This window comes from Miniopterus schreibersii (genome assembly GCF_964146895.1).
Source record: "Miniopterus schreibersii genome assembly, chromosome: 11".
NCBI classification, from domain to species: domain Eukaryota; kingdom Metazoa; phylum Chordata; class Mammalia; order Chiroptera; family Miniopteridae; genus Miniopterus; species Miniopterus schreibersii.
Window position 1 is genome coordinate 15436151 of NC_138111.1, and position 23629 is coordinate 15459779.

Sequence of the window (23629 nt, forward strand, 5' to 3'; positions counted from 1 at the left end):
AAATCAGCGAATAGTGAGCCTGTTAATAGAGGTCTGTCCCCCTTATAGTACAGAGCAGACCAATGGACGGGCAAAGAATGGATTTGAGGACGTATGGGCTCAGAATCTATGTAGCCCACTGCTTTTGCTGGTCAACATTTAAGTTCACCCTTCTACTCATGTTTTAACACCTTCATACTTCTGCCTGTCATACAAAGACACTTTCCCCTTCTCCCCAGACGTGTTAGTCATTGTATCCTCAAGTTCAGGATCTGCTGGTGATCCTCATTCCCTTTCAGCAAGTCCAGATGTGACTTTTTGTGGCCTGGTGGCTTATGAACTAAATTGTAAATTAAGTTCTACTAACTGACACTCCATACAAAACTGTAGGAGAAGGGGAAGGGAAAAGCCTAGAAATCATTGGTTAATATGTACATAACAAAAAGGGGCATTAGTGCTGTAGTCTTTGTTGCTGTAAAAAGTCACAAGGTCATAGTTGATTTTTATCACTTCCCTCTTCTACCACTCATTCCACATTTCCTTTGTTTTTAGCTAGTGCCACGAGTCTTTGGCACGCTATCAGTCAGGATACATTCAGAACAACCAAAAATGTACTCAGTCTTTCAACAGAGATAATTTCCTATAAGGAATTGGTTAAGCACTTTTGGGGAACCAAAAAGGCTAAAAAGGGGATAGTAGGCTAACCCAGAGATAGGAACTACAGGATGAAGCCACCACTCCTAGGTCAGGAGAGACAAAAGGAAGCTTGAAGAAGAGTCCCCTCAGACCCCCGAAGAGGGACCACTGCCTAACTGCTGCTGATATCTTTGATTAGTCATGATGAAGCTGATTCTAGGAATGCTTACCCCCCCCCCCCAAAAAAAAACCCCTCTGAACATTATCATTGATAACCAACAGTCAGGAAAGGAATGTATCTTTTCTCCCTCTTCTGCCTTGTGGAATTGAACAGGAAGTCAATTGGCAAAGTAGAAATATAGTTCTCATAGTCTGCTCTAGCATCACAAAGCAGAATGTAAAAGTGTGGGTTTGGACCAACAGAAAAATGGTTTAATAACTGAAATAGCTCATCACTTTGCCTATTTAATATCCATAAACAACTTTCTACATCTATTTCAACTTCCCATACAGCAATAACAAATTTCAGCTTTTCTTTAACAAGATACAATTATCCTTTGTAGAAATAGGCACTCTCACCTTTTCCCCAAAAAGAAAAGGTCCCAGCCCTGGCCTGTGCGGCTCAGTTGGTTAGAGCGTTAAACTCCTGTACACAGGAAGGCCTCGGGTTCGATTCCTGGTTAGGGCACATACCCAGGTTGTGTGTTTGATCCCCGGTTTGGGCTCATGAGGGAGGCAACTGATTGATGTTTCAATCTCACATTGATGTTTCTCTCTCTCTGTCCCTCTCCCTTTCTCTCTCTTTAAAAAAAGTCAATAAAAAGCATGTCCTCGGGTGAGGATTTAAAAAAAGAAAAGGAAAAAAAAAAGTCCCAACTGTCATTACAATAGTTTTACACTAACTTTTACTTTGAGAATGTAGAGGAGAAAATGAATATACTTGACACAAAAAAGTTAGAATTGACAGACGTGGTAACTGAGGACATGTGGAATGGGGGGAGAGAAGAAAACTGAATATGTGTTAAAAATTTTACACTATGGGACAAATTCTGGTTTGAGTTTGAGTGGAGTTCAGATAGATCTGGGCTTAATGTAGAGTTGCCAACTGTCCTGGTTTGCCCCGGACTGAGGGATTTCCTGGAACCTGAGACTTCCTATTCTAAAACTGGGAAAGTACCTGGCAAACCAGGACCAGTTGGTCACCCTAGTCTAATATGAACTGTCAGAGCAGATTAGAGACAGGAACTTGTTGGCATGAGCACTGAGTCAGTCACTTTCTGGGATAATCAGTCCTTAGGAAGTGAGCAGTCAAGATGCCTTTAACTTGGCCCAGTAAGAGAGCCTTTAGTGATGCAGGGAAATGGTGATTCTTAATACTTCATGGTTGCTACCATTCAAATCTGCCCCAACCCTTGGGACCCATGGACCCAGTGTGGGTTCTAGGAAGAGAGGATGTTGGAAGTAAAATCTGTGACCCCCCTCTAATAGCGCAACCCAGAGGGGAAAGATTCTTTCTCACCACAGACCACACCACAGCTCTGGAAACTTGAGGGTTTTAGTGCATTGGTGACTTCAGTTGAAGGTAGGTTGGGGTTTGGAAGTGGTGGGGAGGAGGAACTTGATAATACACTGGCACACTACCGAGCTGAAATACTTGGCAATACAGAATAACATTTATGCAGGTGGGACATAAATTAGTGAAGTTTGAATTGTACAGCAAAGGTACAATCAGCAGGCTGGGAAGGGGGAGGCAGAGGAAACTTGGGGCTACACTTTGGATTAAGGTTACTTTCTTTGTAATATTGCGCCATCTAGTGTTAATTCTCATGTTCTTCTTTGTCCTAGTTAGATTATTAAAAGAAAGCAGATGAATTAAGAATCTGAAGTCAGTTTCCAAAGTCATTAGTCATTTGTTTGTTCATTTGACACATACTGATTGAATGCCTTATATATGCCAGTTACTTTTCTAGGTGTTGGGACTACAGCTGTGAACAGAATGGACAGAAATCCTGAACTCATGGAAGCTTACATTCTTGTAGGGAGAAATACAATCAAATAAGAAAAATTAGTAAAATATATGTTATGCTATATAGTTATAAATGTTAAGAAAAAATAAATCAAGGAAGGAAGAATTAAGTTTAAAATTTTGGGGGGCAGCAGACTCTATAATTTTAGATCATATGGTCATGTAGGCTTTGCTGAGAAGACTACTTCTGAGTAAAAAAACAGAATAGTGAGGGAGCATTCCAGGCAGAGGAAATAATCATTGCAAAGGCCCTGAGGTGGAAGCATGTCTAATGAGTTTAAGGAACAGCAAGGAGGAATATACTGAAGTAGGGGGAAAATATTAGGAGATGAGGGCCTTGGGGATCACAGTAAGGACTACCCCATTCTGAATGGGATGGAAAATCATAATAGAGTCTTGAAAGGGGCACTGTTTTACAAAGTAATATACAGGGTATGGCAAAAGTAGGTTTTTCTTGTGTTATTTATTAATTGTATTCTTTTCCATGCAAACAGCTGTAAAACTATTTTTGCCCCACCCTGTATAAATGATAGCCTATGGAATGTATCCTTCCACAGATTTTTTTTTATAAACATTATTCATTCAATAAATATTTTTGCTGAGGTTTTCTATTTTTCATTTGTTTTGAGATAAGATTTGCTTATTGCAACATTTTTTTATGATGGCTGCTTGTCAGATCATTTTAGCACCTGATTTATCTCTATATTAGTATCAGTTGATTGCCTTTTCTTGTTTGGGTTGTGACTTTTCTGGTTCTTGGTATGATGAGTGATTTTTTAAAAAAAATTCTAGTCATATTAAGTTTTGAGACCCTAGATCCTACTTACGTCTTTTATTTCATCAGAAGTAACCTGTTTATGTTTAGTGCATAGTTCCTGGTAATTTTGGGGGCTGTGGTTCCAATGACATACAAGTTTCAGAGCCTATACAACATTATCCTGGTTCACTTTGTTCACCTGGTGCCACCAGGGCTCCAACTTGATCCTGCTGATGCTTCCTGCAGGGGTAAAGTGCACTTTCCTAGGCAGGTCCTGCTAGATGGACTGTGGGAGATGCTGGGCCATGGGGCAATGAATGCTTCCCTGAGCCTCTCTGGGCCACCCGGTACCTGCCTGATCATTGCTGGTATTGCCTGAGGGAGTGGAAGGTGCTTTCCTGGGTTCCCCATTGCCAGTGCCACTAGGTGGTAAATGGAAGATGCTGGGTCTGTGGGACAGAAAGTGTCTCCCATGGCCTTCTCTCTAGGTCACATGATATCAACGAGCTTCTTACTGGATCTTGACCAGTGCTGCTGAGTGAGGGAAGCATCAACCTGGGCGTCTCTCTGCCTCTGGTGGTAGTGGTGGGGTCACTCCTTGCCACTGTGTAGAGCCCAGGGGATGCTGGACATGGGTCTCCCTCTACTGCTAAGTGGAGGGCCAGGAGACATTGGGCCTGTTTGTGCTTCTAGATGGAATTCTCTGCCAACTCTTTGCAGGTGCTGCTGGTGCAGGCAGAGCAGGCCAGCGAGGTATGGAGTGGGAATGGGGTTCCTCACTAGATTTCTGCTGGGGTGCCTCTTTCCTGGGCCTTCAGCCAGAAAGATTTGGCTTTTCCTACAGATTTTTTTGTGTGTCTATGCCTTTTGGTGGTTCTGAGTTGTAGGCCTCTGCTGTGCCCAGTCTGGGATATATGAGAGAAAAATCCCAAGGAATTCACTTCCATGTTTTCCCTCAAGTACTAAGGTCCCTAGCTAGTCTGCCTTACTTTTCCCACTTTTCAGAGCCCTTTATGGTTGTCTGTAATTATGTCCTGGATTCTTAGCTGTATTTAGAGGGGAGTAACAGGAAAAAGTGAGTCTATGTCATCTTGGCTAGGACCAGAAATCTCAAAATAGCATACTATTTTATATATCTTTCCTCCCCATCTCTTTACTTACATTTTGCTTTAAATAACAAGAAGAAAGCTTGGAAACTTCCTTATTTACATAACCAAGCTCACAGATACATGTTCTGTTTTCCACAAAACTGGAGGAGGCAATGTTGTCACGCTTTTTCTCATCATGTAACAAAGATCCCATTCCTCCAGTTTTTAATAATGTTCCTTACTTTTGAGCAGTGCCCTCCAAGTACAGATGTATACTAACAGTCTGTTCAAAGAAATTTAGGCGTTCTCTATCATACTCCAAAAAAATCTTTTCAGCTTCCATCCACTGACTGCTTACTTCTAAAACCACTCCTACAATTTTAGGTATTTTTTATGGCATCACCTCACTTTTAGGTATGAAATCTATAATAGTTATTTATTGCTTCATAACAAATTACCCTAAAATTAGTTTAAAACAACCACATTTATTATCTGACAGTTTCTGTGGTTCAGGAATATGGGCATGGGATGTTCTAGTTCTGTCTCTCTCACAAGGCTGCAATCAAGATGTTGACAGGAGATGAGGTCTCATCTGAAGGCTCAGCTGGGGAAAGATCTGCTTCCAACATCACTTACATGGTTATTGGCAGTATTCAGTTCCTTGAAGGTTATTGGACTGGGGGGATTCAGGTCCTTTCTGGGTTTTGGCTGATCGCTGCCCTCAGTTCCTTGCTATGAGGGCCTCCCCAACATTTCAACTTACTTCATCAAAGGCAAAAAGAAAGAGAGTCTGCTAGTAAGACAGAAGTCACAATCTCATGTAACCTAATCAAGAAAGTAACATCTCATTACCTTTGTCATATTGTCATCTGAAGGCTCAGTTGGGAAAAGATCTTCTTCCCATGTCACTTGCATAGTTGTTGGCAGTATTCAGTTGAAAGCAAGTCACTCCATTCAGCTTGCACCCAAGGTGGATTGGGGGAGGGGGAGTGTAGATTACACAAGGACATGAATACCAAGGAAGGCGGATTGTTGGGGGCATTGTAAGGCCTGCCTGCCACAGTAATTATTAATATTCCTTATAATTTTAGTGTTTTAATAGCCAATAAACTTATCTTTTATAGAATATTTACTAAGCTTCAGTTTTCCTCCCATAAAAGAGGGTTAAAATAATAACTTATTGTGACTTTAGACTCTCCAGTTTTTGTGACTATGCTGTAATTCATCACTAATTTATGGAAATGTAGTTGATATGTAGTCATTCTTGTAGAGGTGATTACTCCCTTTCCTGAACAACAATGACATGTTAACCATGTCTTCTTTATGAGTTTTAGCACATTTAAACTTGCAAAAGAGATATTTATAAATAGTTTTATTTTCCTTGCTAGACTGTAGGCTTCTTGAGGACAAATTATGTATTTTGTTGTTCTTGTTGTCAATCCTCACCTGAGGATATATTCTTTTCCATTGATTTTTTAGAGTGAGTGGAAAGGAGATAGGGAATGGGGGAGAGAGAGAGAGAAACATTGATATGAGAGAGAGACATCAATTGGTTGCTTCCCACATGTGCCCCGAATGGGGCTGGGGACCCAACCTGCAACCAGTTACGTGCCCTTGACCAGGAATCAAACCCTCGACCCTTTGGTCCACAGACCGAAGCTCTAACAACTGAGCCAAACTGGCCAAGGCAAATTATGTATTTTTAAAAAACATTGTCCTATCCCTGACTGCACCTAGAAGAACATATTTACCATGGAGTTCAGTAGATATCTATTTTTTAAAAATAAAATTCCTGTAGCAATTTAAAAAAAGCCCCAGTATTTTTGTAACAGTAAAAGTAAGATATGTATTTGGTAGAATGCCTCTGGTTTACCCAAGTTCAATCAGATACTAGATAGATCGAATACTAATTGAGGAGATTAATCACAGGCAATATATGTCACAACACTGAAAAACAGAGTAAATATTTGATGAGTGAGTGGATGAGTATGTTTTTCCTTACATATATCCCTTTGACATTTTGTGGGTATCTATCTATATATTTTGAACTAGAGTTTGGGTGTATGTCCTCATAAAACATTCATTTTATACCTCCAAGAACATTTCTACTTTATAATATATAGATAATAACATTACTGTGCACTAACATTAATTATCTGTTTATCCAGCATAGGTAGATTTAGATGGTTCAAAATTATAAGGAGAAAATTTATTTTGAAAGATCACACATTTTTTGTAAGTTTGTAAAACACTCAAAAATTTAATGTTTTATCTTTAAGTAATTATTGTGATTTACTTATTGACCCATAAATCTAATGATAAAACAATCAAATCCCTCTTGACTGCCATGCTATCTTAACATGTTTAATTTGTGGAGGAGTTCTAAAAGCTGGATCCCAATTGTATTCTGGTGATAACAACTTAGTGGGCTTATTGATAAAAAAATATTTGTTTAGGTGATGTTCATATGTGCTGCTAAGTTCATTTTTGATGTCATGAATCACTCCTTTTCTGTATTCTGCAATGAAGTTTAAAATGTCTTTGGGTGTGCCACCAAAAATTGCACTATGGTAATAGAAATCTCCCTGTCCAAAAGGGATGAAAGCTGCTGATTTAGATCTTCTTTCATAAGGGAAATTTTTAACATTTTCAAAATACAACCGTGAGTGAAGTTGAGCTACAGATTTGCCCAGGGCTTCCACTCCAAAGTTATTCTTGAAGATCTGATTTATACTCATACTGAAGAGAAAGTTAACTTCATCCTTGATGTGTTTTAAAATGTACAAATTTAAGTTGTTCATGTTTATGGCATTAGTGTCTTCCCACTCGTTTTCTCTAAACAAACCCAATAGTTTAAATGTTCGAAGGGGACCTAACTCTATGGGAGGTAGACAGGAGAAGTCATCCATCAAGATGTAAAAGATAACTTTGTGGCCAATCATAAAGTACTTATTAGCAGATTCGATGAACTGTTTCAGGTACTGTCTTGTAATGCTGTAAAACATGGAAAAAAAACATAGGAAAAACTTATTTGCTAAAAATCATCAGGAAAACACATGTCATTTAAACATGCTGTCTAACATATATGTCATTGTTGCTAAAGAACTACCAGTAGGTAAGGGTAGAGAAGTTGAGTCTAGATCTTAACTCTATTGGTTGAAGAGAATGTAGTGATTTGGGAGCCTGAGAAGAAATATGAAGTTTGTTGTGAAGAAAGAAAGAAAAAACAACTAAATGAATTTTAATGAAAAGATTCCCAAGTAGTGTTAAAGACTCAGCCACAGCTGGAGAAAATTACCACAATAGATAAATAAGTATACAAGTCAGATAGAAATAATGATTAGGGTTAATTATGAATAGCTCTTTGAGTGTAGAAAGTCCTTGGGTGCTTATCTACACTTTTCCAAAATAAAAAAGGATGACTATTAGTAGCACTTACTTTTCAGGACACCGTACAAACAAGCCTATGGTAATGTTTAGCCTTTTATAATATTTTTCCAGGACCTGTCTATTGTAAGTTTCTTCCCAGATGACTGGAGCAAGCCAATCGGTTGTTGTTAATACATCAGGACGTTTTCTGTTGAACAAACAAGACACAAATTAAGCAGGTACCACTTTATTATGACAGCACAAGTTGTCGTCCAAGTGAATATGCTAACGATTATAAAGTACTTACTATGTGCCAGGCACAGTTATTGAGTGCTTTCCATTACCCACTTAATCCTTGAACTGTCCTATAATGTAAGTGCTATTATTACCCCTATTTTTCATATGGGGAAACTTAGGCACAGATTGGTTGAGTAAATTGCTTAATATCACACAGCTAATAGATGGCAGAGTCGGGATTCAAGATCAGCCAGTTGGGCTTCAGAATCTATGTATTAGTCATTGCACCATCCTGCCTTTTGAGCCCAGGGATTTTTTTTTCTTTTGAGCTTCGACTACTGAAACTTAAGTAGTCCAGGGTTTGAATATTTCTCTGATTATTGGCTAAAGCAGATAGCACTACTACCACCTATGTCTACCGCCCCCTTCTCCTTTTTCTTTTCCACCCTCTCTTTTCCTAGAAGCTCTAGAGCACTTTCTTTTCACCTTTTCCTAATGCTTTAGGCCCGTCAATGCAACCTATAAGAAAACAAAATTAGTCCAAAAAGGGAGAATGACATTAGACTTGCTTCTAATAATAATATGACAGCAGAAGTAGCAGCATTAGTAATAATGGTGTTGCTGAAGGCTGGGCATTAAACTATTAAAGCAAATTAAGAACTTCATTTTGGAAGGAAACGCGTACAAAGCAAGAAGCCATTTTGCTATTGGTAATTGCAGGGTTTCATTACAAATCCAGACCCAGAAAAGAGTTTGACAACCCTTAATAGTATTTTAATAATAATATACAATAGTCCCCCCTTATCTGCAGGGCCCCCAGTGGATGCCTGAGATTGCAGTTAATACTGAGCCCAATATATACTGGTTTTTTTTGGAACTGATGGGTAGGTATCACGAACTGAGTGGATATGCTGGACTAAGGGATGAGTCACGTCCTGGGTGGGGTGGAGCAGGACGGCGCAAGATTTCATTGTGCTAGTCAGAATGGCCTGCAATTTAAAACTTACGAATTCATTATTTCTGGAATTTTTCATTTCATATTTTTGGACCACAGTTGACCATTCATAACTAAAACTGTGGAAAGTGAAACTGCAGGTAAAGAGAGACTACTGTAATAAATTTATTTATTTATTTATTTTTTAATTTAATTTATCTTTATTGTTGAGAGTATTACAGGTGTCCCATTTTCTCCCCTCAATTGACCCCCTCCACTTTGCTCCCACCCCCTCCCTAGGCCTTCACCCCGTTATTCACTGTGTCCATGTGTTATGCATATATGCATATAACTTCTTTGGTTAATCTCTTCCCACCCTCCACCCCCCTTCCCTCTTTCCTCTGAAATATGGTCTGTTGCATGCGTCAGTGTCTCTGGATCTATTTATTTCATCAGATTCTTTTGTTCATTAGCTTCTTGTTAAAGAAGACCCTTCAACTTTTCCTGTAGTGCTGGTCTGGTGGTAATGAACTCCTTTAGCTTTTTCTTATCTGTGAAGCTCTTTATTTGACCTTCAATTCTAAATGATAGCTTTGCTGGGTAAAGCAACCTTGGTTGTAGCTCCATGTTTTTCATCACTTTGAATATTTCTTGCCACTCCCTTCTGGCCTGCAAAGTTTCTGTTGAGAAATCAGCTGACAGTCGTATGGGTGCTCCCTGGGAGGTAACTAACTGCTTTTCTCTTGCTGCTTTTAAGATTCTCTCTTTGTCTTGAACCTTTGGCATTTTAATTATGATGTGTCTTGCTGTGGGCCTCTTTGGCTTCCTCTTGTTTGGGACCCTCTGTGCTTCCTGGATTTGTAAATTGATTTCTTTCCCCAGGTAGGGGAAGTTTTCTATCATTATTTTTTCAAATAGGTTTTCAATTTCTTGGTCTCTTTCTTCCCCTTCTGGCACCCCAATAATATGAATGTTGGGCCTCTTGAAGTTTTCCCAGACGCTCCTTATACTATTTTCATATTTCTGGCTTCTTTTTTCTTTTTGCTCTTCTGGTTGGGTGTTTTATGTTTCCTCATGTTCCAAATTGCTGATTTGATTCTCAGCGTCCTCTACTCTACTGTTGATTCCATGTAAATTATTCTTCATTTCAGTTCATGTAGCCTTCATTTCAAATTGGTACTTTATTATGTTATCGATTTTCTCAGTTATTTCCCTAATAGTCTGCTTAAACATCCTTATAAACAAAATTCTGAACTCTGTATCTAGTAGCTTGCTTGGATCTATTTCATTTAGTTCCTCTTCTAGAGATTTCTTCTGTTCTTTCCTTTGTGACATGTTTCTTTGCCTCCACATTTTGGCTGCTTCCAGGTGTTTGTTTCTATGTATTAGGTAGAGCTGCTATGTCTCCTGGAATTTGTAGAGTGGCTTTGTGTAGCAGGTGTTCTGTAGGGTCCAGTGGCTCAGCCTCCCCAGTCACCTGAGCTGGGCCTTCTAGGTGCTCCCCTGTGTGGCTGTGTGCACTGTCCTGTTGTAGTTGAGCCTTGGTTGCTGTTGGCGTCCCTGGGAGGAACTGACCCCCTGGCCAATCAGCTGTGAAGACCAGCTGCAACTACAGCCAAAGAGCTGCTGTGCTGGAGACACCCCTATGGATCAGGATTTACTTCAGTGGAGCTTTGGTGTTCACCAAGTGCATCCCTTGAGTGTCACTCATGGATGTGGTAGGGTTGTAATCCAGCGTGGTCGAGTCTGACCACCAGGTGCACTATCTCTGGGGCCTCCCGGGAGGTGCAAAGTCAACCTCTGCCAGTGCCTTGCCCAGTGCTACCCAGCATGAGCTACACAGCAAACCGTAGTTGGCTGCTACTTGCGCTGGGCTTGGAGGTGTCCAGGAGAGGCCAAGCTATGAGCCAATGCAGGCTGTCGCTAGTGCCAGGCCTGGGGCCACTTATCAAGCTGTATGGGGCCTGCTGCTGCTTGTTTGAGAGATTTTAGGAAAGTCCTAAGCATGAGGCTCAAGAGGCCACTTGCATAAAAAAGCCACTGGAAATGGCCTGGATGAGCTGCAGGTGGGGAGGGGCGGGGCCTCCGGGAATCACGGGGCGGGGCCAAAGGTGAGAGTCAGGTGCTGGTGATTCAAATATGGCGCCTGCCTGCCGGCTGTGTGCGGGGAGGACTTGCCAAAGGAACCATGGCCTCTGTCAGTCCTTCTGCCTGGAAGGAAGCTGCCCCTCCACCTCTCGCCCCGATTTCAGGCAGGTTAGTTCCTCCCCGAGTGTCCCGGGTCCTTTCAGGCTGCTGCCCAGCGCTGGGCTCTGAGGGAGCGCGTCCAAGTGAGTCCGTGTGCGGGCCCTGTAAGAGGAAAGCCTGGGGCTCCTGCAGCCTCCACGACCCTCAGGGACAGTCCCCGCTGGTTTCACAGCCCGGAGTTGTGGGGACGTCTCTTCCCGGCCCTGAAGCCCTGGGCTGGGGTCCTGCTGTGGGGCTGGGACCCCTCGCTCCTCCGGGAAACCTCCGCCACTGAGATTCCCTCCTGGGTTTAAACCGCTGCACCAGGTGTGGCTCCACGGCGCATCTCGGATTCAGTCCCGGTCTGCCAGCGCCTCTGCCCCTCCTCCTGGTCTCAGTGCTGCTTCAGTTCCCTGGTTGTAGGGCTTCTGTGCAGCCAGATTGCAGGAGGTTCTGAGTGATGGTTATTCTGTATTTTAGTTGTAATTTTGATGTGGTTGTGGGAGGCAGCGGGTGCAGCTGTTACCTACGCCGCCATCTTGTTTCTCTGCCTGTAATAAATTATTTAAAAGTGCCTACTATTACTGTTTTAGGGATTTCTTTAACTTCTATATTTATATTTATACATTATTTTTAAACTTTTCCTATACTTAGAATTTTTAGTCATATACTTCTGTTCAACTCACAAGTCTTAAACTGTACCTTAAAACTGGCTAGGTGTACCTTTACACAGTGATGATTCTTTGAAGTTATGTACATCACAGATAAAAATAAATATCTTTTTGAGAAGAAGAAAGGTTTAAAGATTGTCCCTCTTTCCTCATTAGATCAGGTTAAGGATTTGCTTCCAGAGTGAAAGCGAAAGAATCTCTGAAAGCGGAAGGCAGTTAAAAACCTATGAATAAAAATTGTTTGATAAACAGAAGAGGAAGAAATAGAAGAGACTTAAGAGTCATTAGGTTTAAATGCTGGCCAGAAAGCATCCTGTGCAAAGGAGGCTCTCAGAAATCAGGTGGACAAGGTGAACTACCCTTTGGATGCCTTGCCTGGCCTCCCTGTGGCTGGCTTAGTATCTGTATACAAAGTAGCCCCAGCTACTTGGAGTCCAATGGAGATTATGCATGGGCTCAATGACATGGACATTCCCTTACTAAGACTGAGCTATTAGCCAGTGCTGGGTGCCCAGCCTGCCAACAGCAGAGGCTGACTCAGCCTACAATATGACAGTGTTTCCCAGGGGGACCAGCCAGTGATGGCTGCTTGATTATATTAGACTCCATAATGAAAGGGGCAGCATCTTTTCCTCAGGGGAATGTTTCATGTTCTGGGTAGGGATTTGCTTTTCCTGCCTACAAATCTGCCATCTTTGTTGACTTGCAGAACATCTTATCCATTGCTGTTGTATCACACGTAACATTGCCTGCATCCAAGGTACACGTTTCCTGGTGAAAGTAGTGTGGCAGTTGGCTCACTTCCATAAAGTTCTCTGGGCTATGTGCATCACTGTTCAGAGGCAGCTGGCCTGGTAGAAACTGGAATGGCCAGGAAAAGTCTCAATTTCAGTGTTCAGAGATAATTCCCTGAAATGTTGAGGTACTGTTCAATAGTACACCATTAATGCTTTGAATCAGTAAACAATATGAGATACCATTTCTTCCAAAGCTAAAATACACAGCCCATAAAGCAAGATGGATATGAGGATGTTCCTGCTTATGATCACATCTAATAACTCACTTAGAGAATGTTTACTTGTCATTGTTTTGACCTTGGGTTCAGTGGGTTTAGAATTCCTAGCTCCCCATGGAGGAGTCCTTCTTCTAGGGAATAAGTAAGTCATGGTTCCTTGAACCTGATAAGCAGGTCACTTGGGAGTTTCTCATGCAGTTGAGCTAACAGGCAGAGCACGGGATTACTGCACTGGCTGGTGTGGCTGATCTTCATTAGCTTCTTCCCTGATATCTCAATATTGAAGAAGTCATTTTATATTAAATTAAAAGCCAACATAATGCTTAATAATAAAGTACCGCCTTCCAACTAAAGTAAAGAATGCCTTCTACCACTATTACATTGTTATGAAAGTGCTATCATTTCCATTAGACCAGGGGTTTCATGTATTTATTTATTCTATAAACATTGAGCCTCTACTATGTCTAGGCTCTTTTTTAGGCACATTCTAGTGTTTGCTTATGGGTGCAATGGAGAAAAATAAAACTGGATAGGGAAGAAAAGGAATGGGGTGCCATTTTATATGGGGTGGTTGGAGAAGGCTTTACTGATAAAATAACATTTGAGTGGAATCTTGAGGGAAGCGAGAGAATGAACCATTTGGCTATTTGAAGGATGAATGGTATGTAGAAAGAACAGAAGGTGCAAAGGCTCTGAGGTGAGAGCATGCTTGGTGTATCTGAGGAACATTAAGAAGGCCAGTGTGATCAGAGTGGAGTGAGACAGTAGTTAAAGATGAGGTCAGAGATAGATATTAGGCAGCTATTTTATCTATAATTATTTTTCACATTTTAAACTCTTTGATCTCCTTGGAAAGCATTTTATAAGAGCATCTTATATGTTCATAATAGCAAAAACCTAGAGATATTTTAAGTGCCCATTACCAAGGCAGTGAATGAACAAACTATGGTGTAATTCCACAGTCAGTTACTGTGCAACCAATCAGAATGAATGACAGTGATATGCAATTTTTGGATGAATCTTAGCAATCTAATATTAAGGGTATAAATAAGCCCCTGAAGATTATATACAGCATGATATCTACTTTATAAAGTTATAAACATCTAAAATTTAAAAATAGACTTTTCTAAGAATATATATGGAGGATATAAATTTATATTTAAAACAGAAAGCAAGGAGATAATGAACCAGAATTCAGAGATGTGGTTGTTACAGGGCGTAGGGCATGGAAATAGAATAGGTGTATTGGAAAGGACACAAACCTAGCTGTTAAAGTTATTGAAGGTTGTAATTTTTGTTTCATTAAAAATAAGCAAGAAAGCACACAAATAAGTAGATTTTGCATGAACTAATGATGAGATGAGTCATGAAGCAAGGATTATTATTAATCTAATTCTGTGCAGCTAAAGTTTATTTTATTTATCTTTTTGTTTTTTTAAAATATATCTTTATTGATTTCAGAGAGAGGAAAGGAGAGGGAGAGTAGAAACATCAATGATGAGAGAGTCATTGATCAAGCCTGCAACCGGGCATGTACCCTGACCGGGAATCGAACCCCGATCGCCTGGATCCTAGGTCACGCTCAACCGCTGAGTCACGCCCAGCCAGGCTAAAGTTTATTTTAAAAATATAAATATGAAAAAGGAATTTATAGATGATGAAATACAAATAAATAATAAACATGTAAAAAGATCCTGAAGTTTAATAATAATTACAGAAATGCAAATTGAATTGAAATATTTTAACTTTTGCCAATAATAAAATGCTCGATACTACTAGAATAAAATATAAACATATAAAACAAATAAATTTTTACTAACATTTATCCCTTGCCAATTGGAAAATAAATGATGTAATCATTAAAGGACATTTTAGCAACGTGAATCAAATTTTAAATGTTTACATCCTTTTAAATTAACAATAGGAATTTCTCCCACAGATAAGTTCACACAACAGTGTATAAAAACATATGAACAAGGATATTCATTGAAATATTACTTACAATAGCACCCAAATTGCAAACAATACAAAGCCAATAGGGAGTTGGCTGAAATAATTGCGCTCTAGAGTCATAAAATAGGATATTAGATAGCCAATATAAAGAATGAATTTCTCCCCTGAGTGTTAATGTCAAAATCAAGAGAAATCATTAATGGCATTTTTGGGCTGCTTCTAAAGAGAATTTTTTTTCTTTCTCCTAATAAACCAGGAATGTTAAAACAGATAATAGCTTTCTCATTATGACCCTTAATTGCCTAACTCTTTATAAATAGAGCCTAGTTTTGTACATAAAAGCCTTAAAAGTAAGAACTCTAAGTCCTGGAAGCCTCTCAGGATAGCTACAATTTGATGATGGAAAAAAAAAATTTCCTCTGTTCAAATTGAGTTATACTATTACTATCATATTGTGATCAGAATTTTTTGTTCTTACTTAGGGTTAAACCAGTCTGAGAGCTGAGGTTCTTCTGCTTCATGATCCCTGGGTACAGAATGAAAAGCAAGTTAAGAGTAACCCACTCATGCAGCAAACATATATTTCACCCCATAACACAACAGGCACTATTTGGTGCTGGCTCTGTAACTATGAACATGTAGGTCAGTTCCTGCCCTCAGGAAGTTGATAAACTAGTAGGAAAGAGAAGATTAAGTAGATAATTATAGTACAGAGTGATAAGGGCTAATAGGGAAAAACAGACCTCCATGGGAGCATATAAATGGGACATCTAACCTAATTTGGGGCTTAAGGGAAACCACCTGGAAAATGAAATATGTAAACTGAGTCTGGAAGGATTAAATAAAGAAGTATAGGGTGAAGAGGTCATGAACAAAGGCTGGAAGGCAAGGAACAGTGTAATTTGTGAAGGGGGGACATATTTTAAAAATTAACAGAGCAGGAAAAATAATGTATATTCATACAAAAATGCACAATTAATTCATTTATCAAACATTTGTAGCTTACTATGTGATAGACACTGTTACATGTTGAAATGAAGGGGTTGAAGTAGGGGCCCATATATTCATCTTTGATTTTCATTTAAAGAGGACCCACCTAAGGTTTTGTTGTACTTTTAGTTAATTATTTAATTGACAAGGTTATGAGGGTATTTCCCTTTTATAAACCAGGGCTATTTTGTAAAATAGAAATAACTTTAAGTGACTTTGATTCCAGAAAGATGGAATACTACTAATTTTCCCTATTTCTATCACTAATTATACCTAACCCCCCTGGACATTATATATAAAGACTCTGAAAGGTAGAGAGAAGGCATATCAGGTAGGCACCTTGGGACCCAAAGATTGACATGGCAGTGAGTGTCCTTGGTTTTCTGCCACCATATATGCCAGATTGGGTGCTAGAGAAGCCAGCAACCCAGAAATGCCAATGGGCACTGACACAAAAGGAGCCCCAAGAAAAGTCTGCTCTTTATAGCTAAAGGACCAGGAAAAGGGCAACCTAGAAAGAAAACTTTAAAGCACTAATCATTATACTCCAGCCCAATATCACAGAAAAACTGTGACCCCACATCCATCCCTCTAGCAAAGGCCAAATGGAGAGCTTAGATTTCCATCCTCCACAGACTGTAATGAGGTTCCTTCCCTTCCTCACTGGTGTGGAGTTAGAGGAGGTTAGTGGGGGTTAGAACTTACACCACTGCTCAACAATTGTGGCCATCCTCCTGTGGTTAGTGTCAGTGGAGACCATGTAGGGAGCCTGAACTCCCATCCCTGCTATTAGTAACAAGGAACCCCTCTCCTCCAGGTTTCAGTGGAAGCAGAGATGAGAACATGAAATTTCACCCCTCAACTGACAGTAATGATCAGGTGCCACCCATGTCCCAGCTTCAGCAGTGTAAGAAGATTCCTGTGAAAACACAGGATTTAAATAAGATACAAAGCTTCATAATACCCAAAATGTCTAGGTTTCAATAAAAAAAATCACTCATTATACTAAGAATCAAAAAGATCTCTGAATGAGAAAGGTCAACCTGCAGATGCCATGATAATACAGATATTAGATTTGACTAGAATTTTAATGCAGAAATGTAAAAATGCTTCAATAAGCAATTGCAAACACTTGAAACAATCAAAAAAATAGAAAGTGACAGCAAAGAAATAGAAAGTCTTAATAAAGATATAGAAGATATAAAGAAAAACAAAAAAATTTTAGAACTTAAAAATACAATAACTGAAATAAAAACTCAATGGATAAGCTTAACAGCATAATGGAGAGTGGGAGGAAAGAATCAGTGAACTTAGAATAGTAGAAATCACTCAGTTTGAACGACAGAGAGAAAAAGAATGGGGGAAAATGAATAGAGCCTCAGGGAAATGTGGGACTATAACAGAAGATCTAATATTCATGTAATTAGAATACCAGAAGGAGAAGAAAGGATGGGGCTGAAAGTGTTTTTAAAATTGACTGAATGTTCCCCAAAACTTGACAAAAGACATAAACATACAGATTCAAAGAAATTGAGTAAACCCCAAACAGGATAAACCTAAAGAAATCCATGAAAAAGAACGATAGTTAAATTTCTAAGAGCTAAAGTGAAAAAAAAAATCTTGAAAGCAGTCAGAGAGAAATGATTTACCTATAGGGGAAAAATAACTGGAATGAGGTGAGTTTCTCATCAGAAATCATGGACCCAAAAGGAAGTGGAACAGTGTTTTGCAGGTGCTGTAAGACTAGAACTGTCAACCAAAATGGCCCTCAGCAGGAGAATGGTTGAACAAACTTTGGTACATCTTTTTGTGGAATATTACACTGCAATAAAAAGGAATGACCTATTGATATACACAACAATGTGGCTGGATCTCAAGGGCATTATCCTGAGTGAAAAAAGCTTATCTCAATGAGCCATATACTGTCCGATTCCATTTGTAAACTTCAAAGTGACAAAATTATAGAGATGAATATAGATTAGTGGTACTAGGAAGAGGTTAGGGAGGGTGAGGGGAAAGAGTTTGGGTGTGAGTATAAATGGTCGCTCAAAGGAGGTCTTTGTGGTGAGGGAATAGTTTTGTATCTTGATTGCTGTGGTGGTTACACAAATCTAACATGTGATAAAATGTTATGTAATTATACACATACATTGTTCCAACATCAATTTCCTGTTTTGATACTGTACAACAATTATGTAAGATGTAACACTGGAGAAAATTGGGTGAGAGGTACATGTGACCTCTTTTTACTATCTTTGTAACTTCTTGTGAATCTATAATTATTTCAAAATCAAGTATTTAAAAAACACACCTTTAAAAATGCATCCCTTTTTGACATTTCAGAGGTGTTTTTAGCCAAAGATATTTCATTATAAGGATTGCCCAGGCCTCATGCTCATTTAAAATCTAATCATGCCAAATTTCATTAAAAGTATACAGTGACAAATGAAGAATTTTTTTCTTTTTCTTTTTTTTAATCCTCGCCCGAGGATATTTTTTTCCATTGCTTTTCAGAGTGAGAGTGGAAGGGGGGGAGAGAGAGAGAAGAATCGATGTGAGAGAAATACATCGATTGGTTCCCTCTTGCACATGCCCTGACTGGGGCTGGGGATTAAGCCTGCAACCGAGGTACATGCCCTTGGCCAGAATTGAACCCAGGACCCTTCAGTCCACAGACTGACGCTCTAACCACTGAGCCAAGCTGGCTAGAGCTGAATAATTTTTTGTAAAATTCATTTTTTTGACAGTTGATTTCTCTAATTTCTCAGATGCTACACAATGGTCAATAATAGAAAACATGATTGACTAATGAGGGCTGTCATTCTGGGGGAAAAAAATATCATCATCCTGGATAGAGATATTTAAACTACAGCAAATGTCAAAAATGTGTCTGGTGCCCAGCCGGGCGTGGCCTAGCAGTTGAGCGTCGACCTAGGATCCAGGCTATCGGGGTTCGATTCCCAATCTGTCTCTGTCTCTCCCTCTCCTTTCCTCTCTCCGAAATCAATAAAGATATATTTTAAAAAAAAAAAAAGTGTCTGGTATGTAAGCAGGTGAGTGTGTCAAGTGAGCAAAATTTGGAGATGCACACATGCATACTCATATTTATGTATATATGCATGTGTAGAATATTTCTGAACTGATACCCAAGAAATTTGTCAGTGGTTTCCTCTAGAGAATTTAGTCTAGTTTTCTGTTCTTTCTGATTGCTGTCACCATTAGAACCCACTTGACTCCAGCCAGTTTGCCCTTAATACAGATTGTGGAATATTTATGAAACACAGATTCTTACCAGCAGAGACTTATCTTCTGTAGGTGCTTCTTTATTCTTTATAAATGAAAAAAATGCATTTAGTGTTAAATTTGAACAAATCTCTATTGCAATTAGAATAACAGAAAATCTAGAATTCAGATTCATTCATTCATTCATTCATTCATTCACTCACGTGTTAACCAGATAATTACTAAACACTTACTATATGCCAGCCATCATGCTACAGTTCTGGAATATATGACATCCTGACATGGCATTAGTCATTTCTATTAAGGCACAAAACCCTAGAGGGCAAATAACATGTAGAACATGATACCAAAGCAATGGGGTTGATTTTGTATGAGGATGTTTTGATTTATTATTTTTTATAGAGAGTGGAAGGGAAGGAGGAAGGGAGAGAGAGAAACATTGATGTGAGAGAGATATCGACTGGTTGCCTCCTGCACGTGCCCAGTTTGGGGCCAGGAATTGAACCTGCAACCCAGGTACATGCCCTTGACCAGGTATTGAAACCCCGACCCTTCGGTGTGCTGGCTGACACTCTAACCACTGAGCATCACCAGCCAGGGCAGCAATGGGGTTAATTTTAACAGCCATTAGCTCCCACAATATAGCTAATTTTCAAGTAGTATTCAGTAACAATGCATTGCTTATTTAAAAAAAAAAAAAAACCATAAGGAAGAAGGCATAGCTGCGGTAAGAATTTTAAATTATTTATGTAAGAGAATTTTGGTAGGTTAACAGATTTGTTCCCCAGTATAGCTATGTTTCTACAGCAGGTCATTTTGAGTCTTGTTCCTATTAAGTGGAACTTTGATGTAGTTTAAAATAGATCTAAAATAGCCCCAACACTCTCTATCCTGTTATCTTGCCTTCTTTCTTCATAGCATTATTATATAAAATACAGTGCTCCTGACATTACATATTTTTTGGCTTCTCCACCTAGAATGTAAAGTTTCATAAGAGCAGTCACTTATGTTTGAGTTATTACCTAGAACCTGCCTGGCACCAAGAAGGCCCTCAGTAAATATTTTTGAATGTTGAAAAATGAAGGAATTAGTATATTTATGATTTGATTTGTTCCCCAAAGAGGAGATAATTTATGATTATTAATACTTTTTGAGCAAAACTGAGTATGTTAGATCAACTCTGCCAATCACTAAAGATAATGATTCATTAATTTTTTATATTTACCGGAAATGATGCTTAATCAATGTCAATGATAAGGCAAATGAAATCAATAACCATGTTTTCCATTTAGAATTCATTCTCTGCTAGAAAAAGAGGAGAAAAAGAGGTTTTCTTTTGAAAGTAAAAAACAACTTCCTTGCCATCTTCTAATAACACATTAATTTATGGAAATTTGGCCACCAACCCAAGTTTCTGATTCTAGAATGCTTAGCCTTAGAAAGAGACAGACTTGAGTTAGGGATACCACCTGTATTGTTTGACGTACCTGCAAAAATCTCCCTTAGGATACCAACTGATCCTTTTTAGATTAGTTGCATAATGTCAGTGACCTTCCTTTTTGTGTTCCTTTATCAAAGTCCACCATGATTGCATAAAGGAAATTCAATAAAACTCGTTCTGTTTCACTTGTGCTTCTGTGAAAATAGAAGGAGGTATTCATGAAGGCATCCTTTATGCACCGGGATGTGTTCTTTCCCCAAAGAATACAAAGTTGATGTTTATATATTTGTTCCTCACAAATATATTAAGACTAATAATTCAAAGATTATATAACTAGTAACCTGAAAGTTTATGAGCTGTCTTAAAGATATATCCCTGTAAACAGTAATTAAAAGTCTAAATTAAAGGCATTAAGCTCTAAACTAGAATTTTTGATTCTAGCCAATGCACCAAACTTGAGTTGAAGGTATCAAGATTTCTGTTTATAAGTGTAAACTGGTGTTTAGTAGGCATCATCCAAGAACAGGTCCTGCTTTTGGATTATGTATTGGAGTATATGGAAGTCCCTGATATTTACTTTTTGAACACTTATAGTTAATGAGAAAGATGTTTTAGATCTATACCGTCCAGTATCATGGCCACTAGCAACAAGTGACTAGTGAATACTTGAAGTGGTACTAGTCCAAACAGTGGAGTTTGAAGACTCAGTATGAAAAAACAAATGTTAGATATCTCATTAATATTGTTTATATTTATTACATTGAAATAAAATTTTCGATATAATGGTTTAAATGAAATACATTATTAAAATGAATGTTATCTGTCCCAGCCAGATAAGAGCTGAAGGAGTTTATCAACACCAAACCAGTATTACAAGAAATATCAAAGGGTCCTCTTTAAGAAGAAGAAAAAGATAAAAAATATGAATAATAAAATTGCTGTAACTTCATAACTATCAATAATTGCTTTAAATGTAAATAGATTAAATGCTCCAGTCAAAAGACAGAGTAGCTGAATGGAGAAGAAAACAAAACCTATACGCATATTGCCTATGAAAGACCAATTCAGATAGAAAGACACAGTTTGAAAGTAAAGGGATAGAAAAAGATATTTCATGCAAATGGAAATGAAAAAAAAGCTGGGTTGCTTTCATATTTTGGTTATTCTAAACAATGAACATTTTGATGGTTGCCAGATTTGAGGGGGGTTGGGGGAATGGGTGGAAAAGGTTAAAGGTTTAAGAAGGACCGATCTGTAGTTACAGAATAGTCATGGGGATGTAAAGTACAGCATAGGGAATATAGTCAATAATATTGTGATAACTATGGTGTCAGATGAGTACTAGACTTATTGGGATGGTCACTTTGTAAGCTACATAAATGTCTAATCACTGGGTTGTATACCTGAAACTAAAGTAATATTGGACATCAACTGTAATTGAATAAAAAATCACTAAAATATAAAAAGAAAGAAAAAAACTGGGGTAGTAATATTTATCTCATACAAAATAGACTTTAAAACAAAGGCTATAACCAGAAACAAGGAAGGATATTTCATATACAATAGCCAAGATATGGAAGGTCCAACCTAAGTGTCCATTGATAGACAATTGGATAAAGAAGATGTAGTACATATATACAATGAATATTCGCCATTTGCAACAACATGGATGGACCTAGAGAGTATTATGCTAAGTGAAATAAGTCAGAGAAGACAAATACCATATGATTGTACTTATCGGTGGAATCTAAACAAAAAACAAAAAATAAATCAAAACAGAAACACACGAATACAGAGAACAAACTGATGGTTGGCATGTGGGAGGAGGTTGGAGGGACTGGGTGAAAAAGGTGAAGGGATTAAGAAGTACAAATTGGCGGTTACAAAATAATCGGGGATATAAAGTACAGCATAGGAAATATAGTAAATAATGTAATAAATATGTTTGGGGCTAGGCACATTCTAAACTTACTAGGGAGATCACTTTGAAAGTTATATAAATGTCTAACCATTATATTGTACATATGTGAAACTAATATAATGTTGAATGTGAACTGTAATTGAAAATTTTAAAAAGAATTTTAAAAATGATCACATTTTAAGCTGAAATAAACTTAGGTAATTTGAAATTCAAAAAATAAAATAAAGGTCATGTTTCTTTTTACATTTTTGTGATGTGGTTACTAGAATATTTAAAGTTACAAATGTGACTTGTATTGTATTTTTTTGGACAGTTCTTCTATAGATAATACCAGACTGGGAAGGCTTCAACTGGGCATAATTTTAGTGTCCAGCAATGTGAAATGACCAACTTTTAAATTCAAGAACATTAGAAATAACCTATGTATGAGGTAAGACACTGTTTAACGAGATTGTTTTCTGACACTGTGCCCTCAATGACATTATTCTTAAAGGCTAGAAATATGTTTATGTGTCACCTACTTTGTACAATACACTTTAAGACCAAGGTTTGAGGATGATCTCTACCTACCTATGATTTTGCCAGGTCATCTAACCTTTTATACTGTCCCTTCCTAAGAGCCTTACCTTTAGTTTTGGTGATGTAAAGAGAAAGTCTTAGGATGTTTTCCAAGCATTATATTTTTAAGTCTTTGTAAAAAAAAAAAAAAGGAAGGAAAGAAAGAAAAAGATATTATCTAATATTCTCCTTGTGTTTGAACCTTCTGCTAATGGTGATGTCACCAGATTCTTGATGATGAAAGCTTTAGAAAGTCATAATGATACATTTGGTAGCAAGTTCTTCTCATTGTTACCAGATGGTAGAACTTTGTCCCATTTGAAAAAGTAAAGGATTTTAAATGTTTTGCTTTTAGTTTTTTTTTTTTTTAATACTTCCTTGCTTTTCTCAATGACTGATTTTTTACCTATAGAAATATATTTTGAATGGTGTGCTGTGTGTGTATATGTGTGTATATGAATGACACAAAAGTGCAACCTTTTTTTCTTCATCCTCTGTTAGGTGTAACTATCTAAGGTAAAGTTAATCCCTTTTTGTGCTTTCTTAGAATGTTTTAAAGTACTTATTTTCTGATTATAGAAGTAA

At 38.3% G+C, this 23629-nt stretch overlaps 1 protein-coding gene and 1 long non-coding RNA gene across 2 annotated transcripts in view; one reads left to right on the plus strand and one right to left on the minus strand.

The window, feature by feature from the left end:
• Nucleotides 1–23629, plus strand: part of LOC308563458 — a 59677-nt gene that overhangs the window by 13115 nt on the left and 22933 nt on the right. The window lies entirely within an intron of this gene.
• Nucleotides 6814–20423, minus strand: LOC308563457 (N-acetyllactosaminide alpha-1,3-galactosyltransferase-like 1; the record flags this gene model as incomplete). The annotated part of the gene is made up of 5 exons (XM_081150580.1): nt 6814–7480; nt 7926–8063; nt 15370–15417; nt 19174–19209; nt 20350–20423. The coding sequence occupies 5 exons, from the start codon at nt 20421–20423 to the stop codon at nt 6814–6816; spliced, it is 963 nt and encodes a 320-aa protein (XP_081006706.1).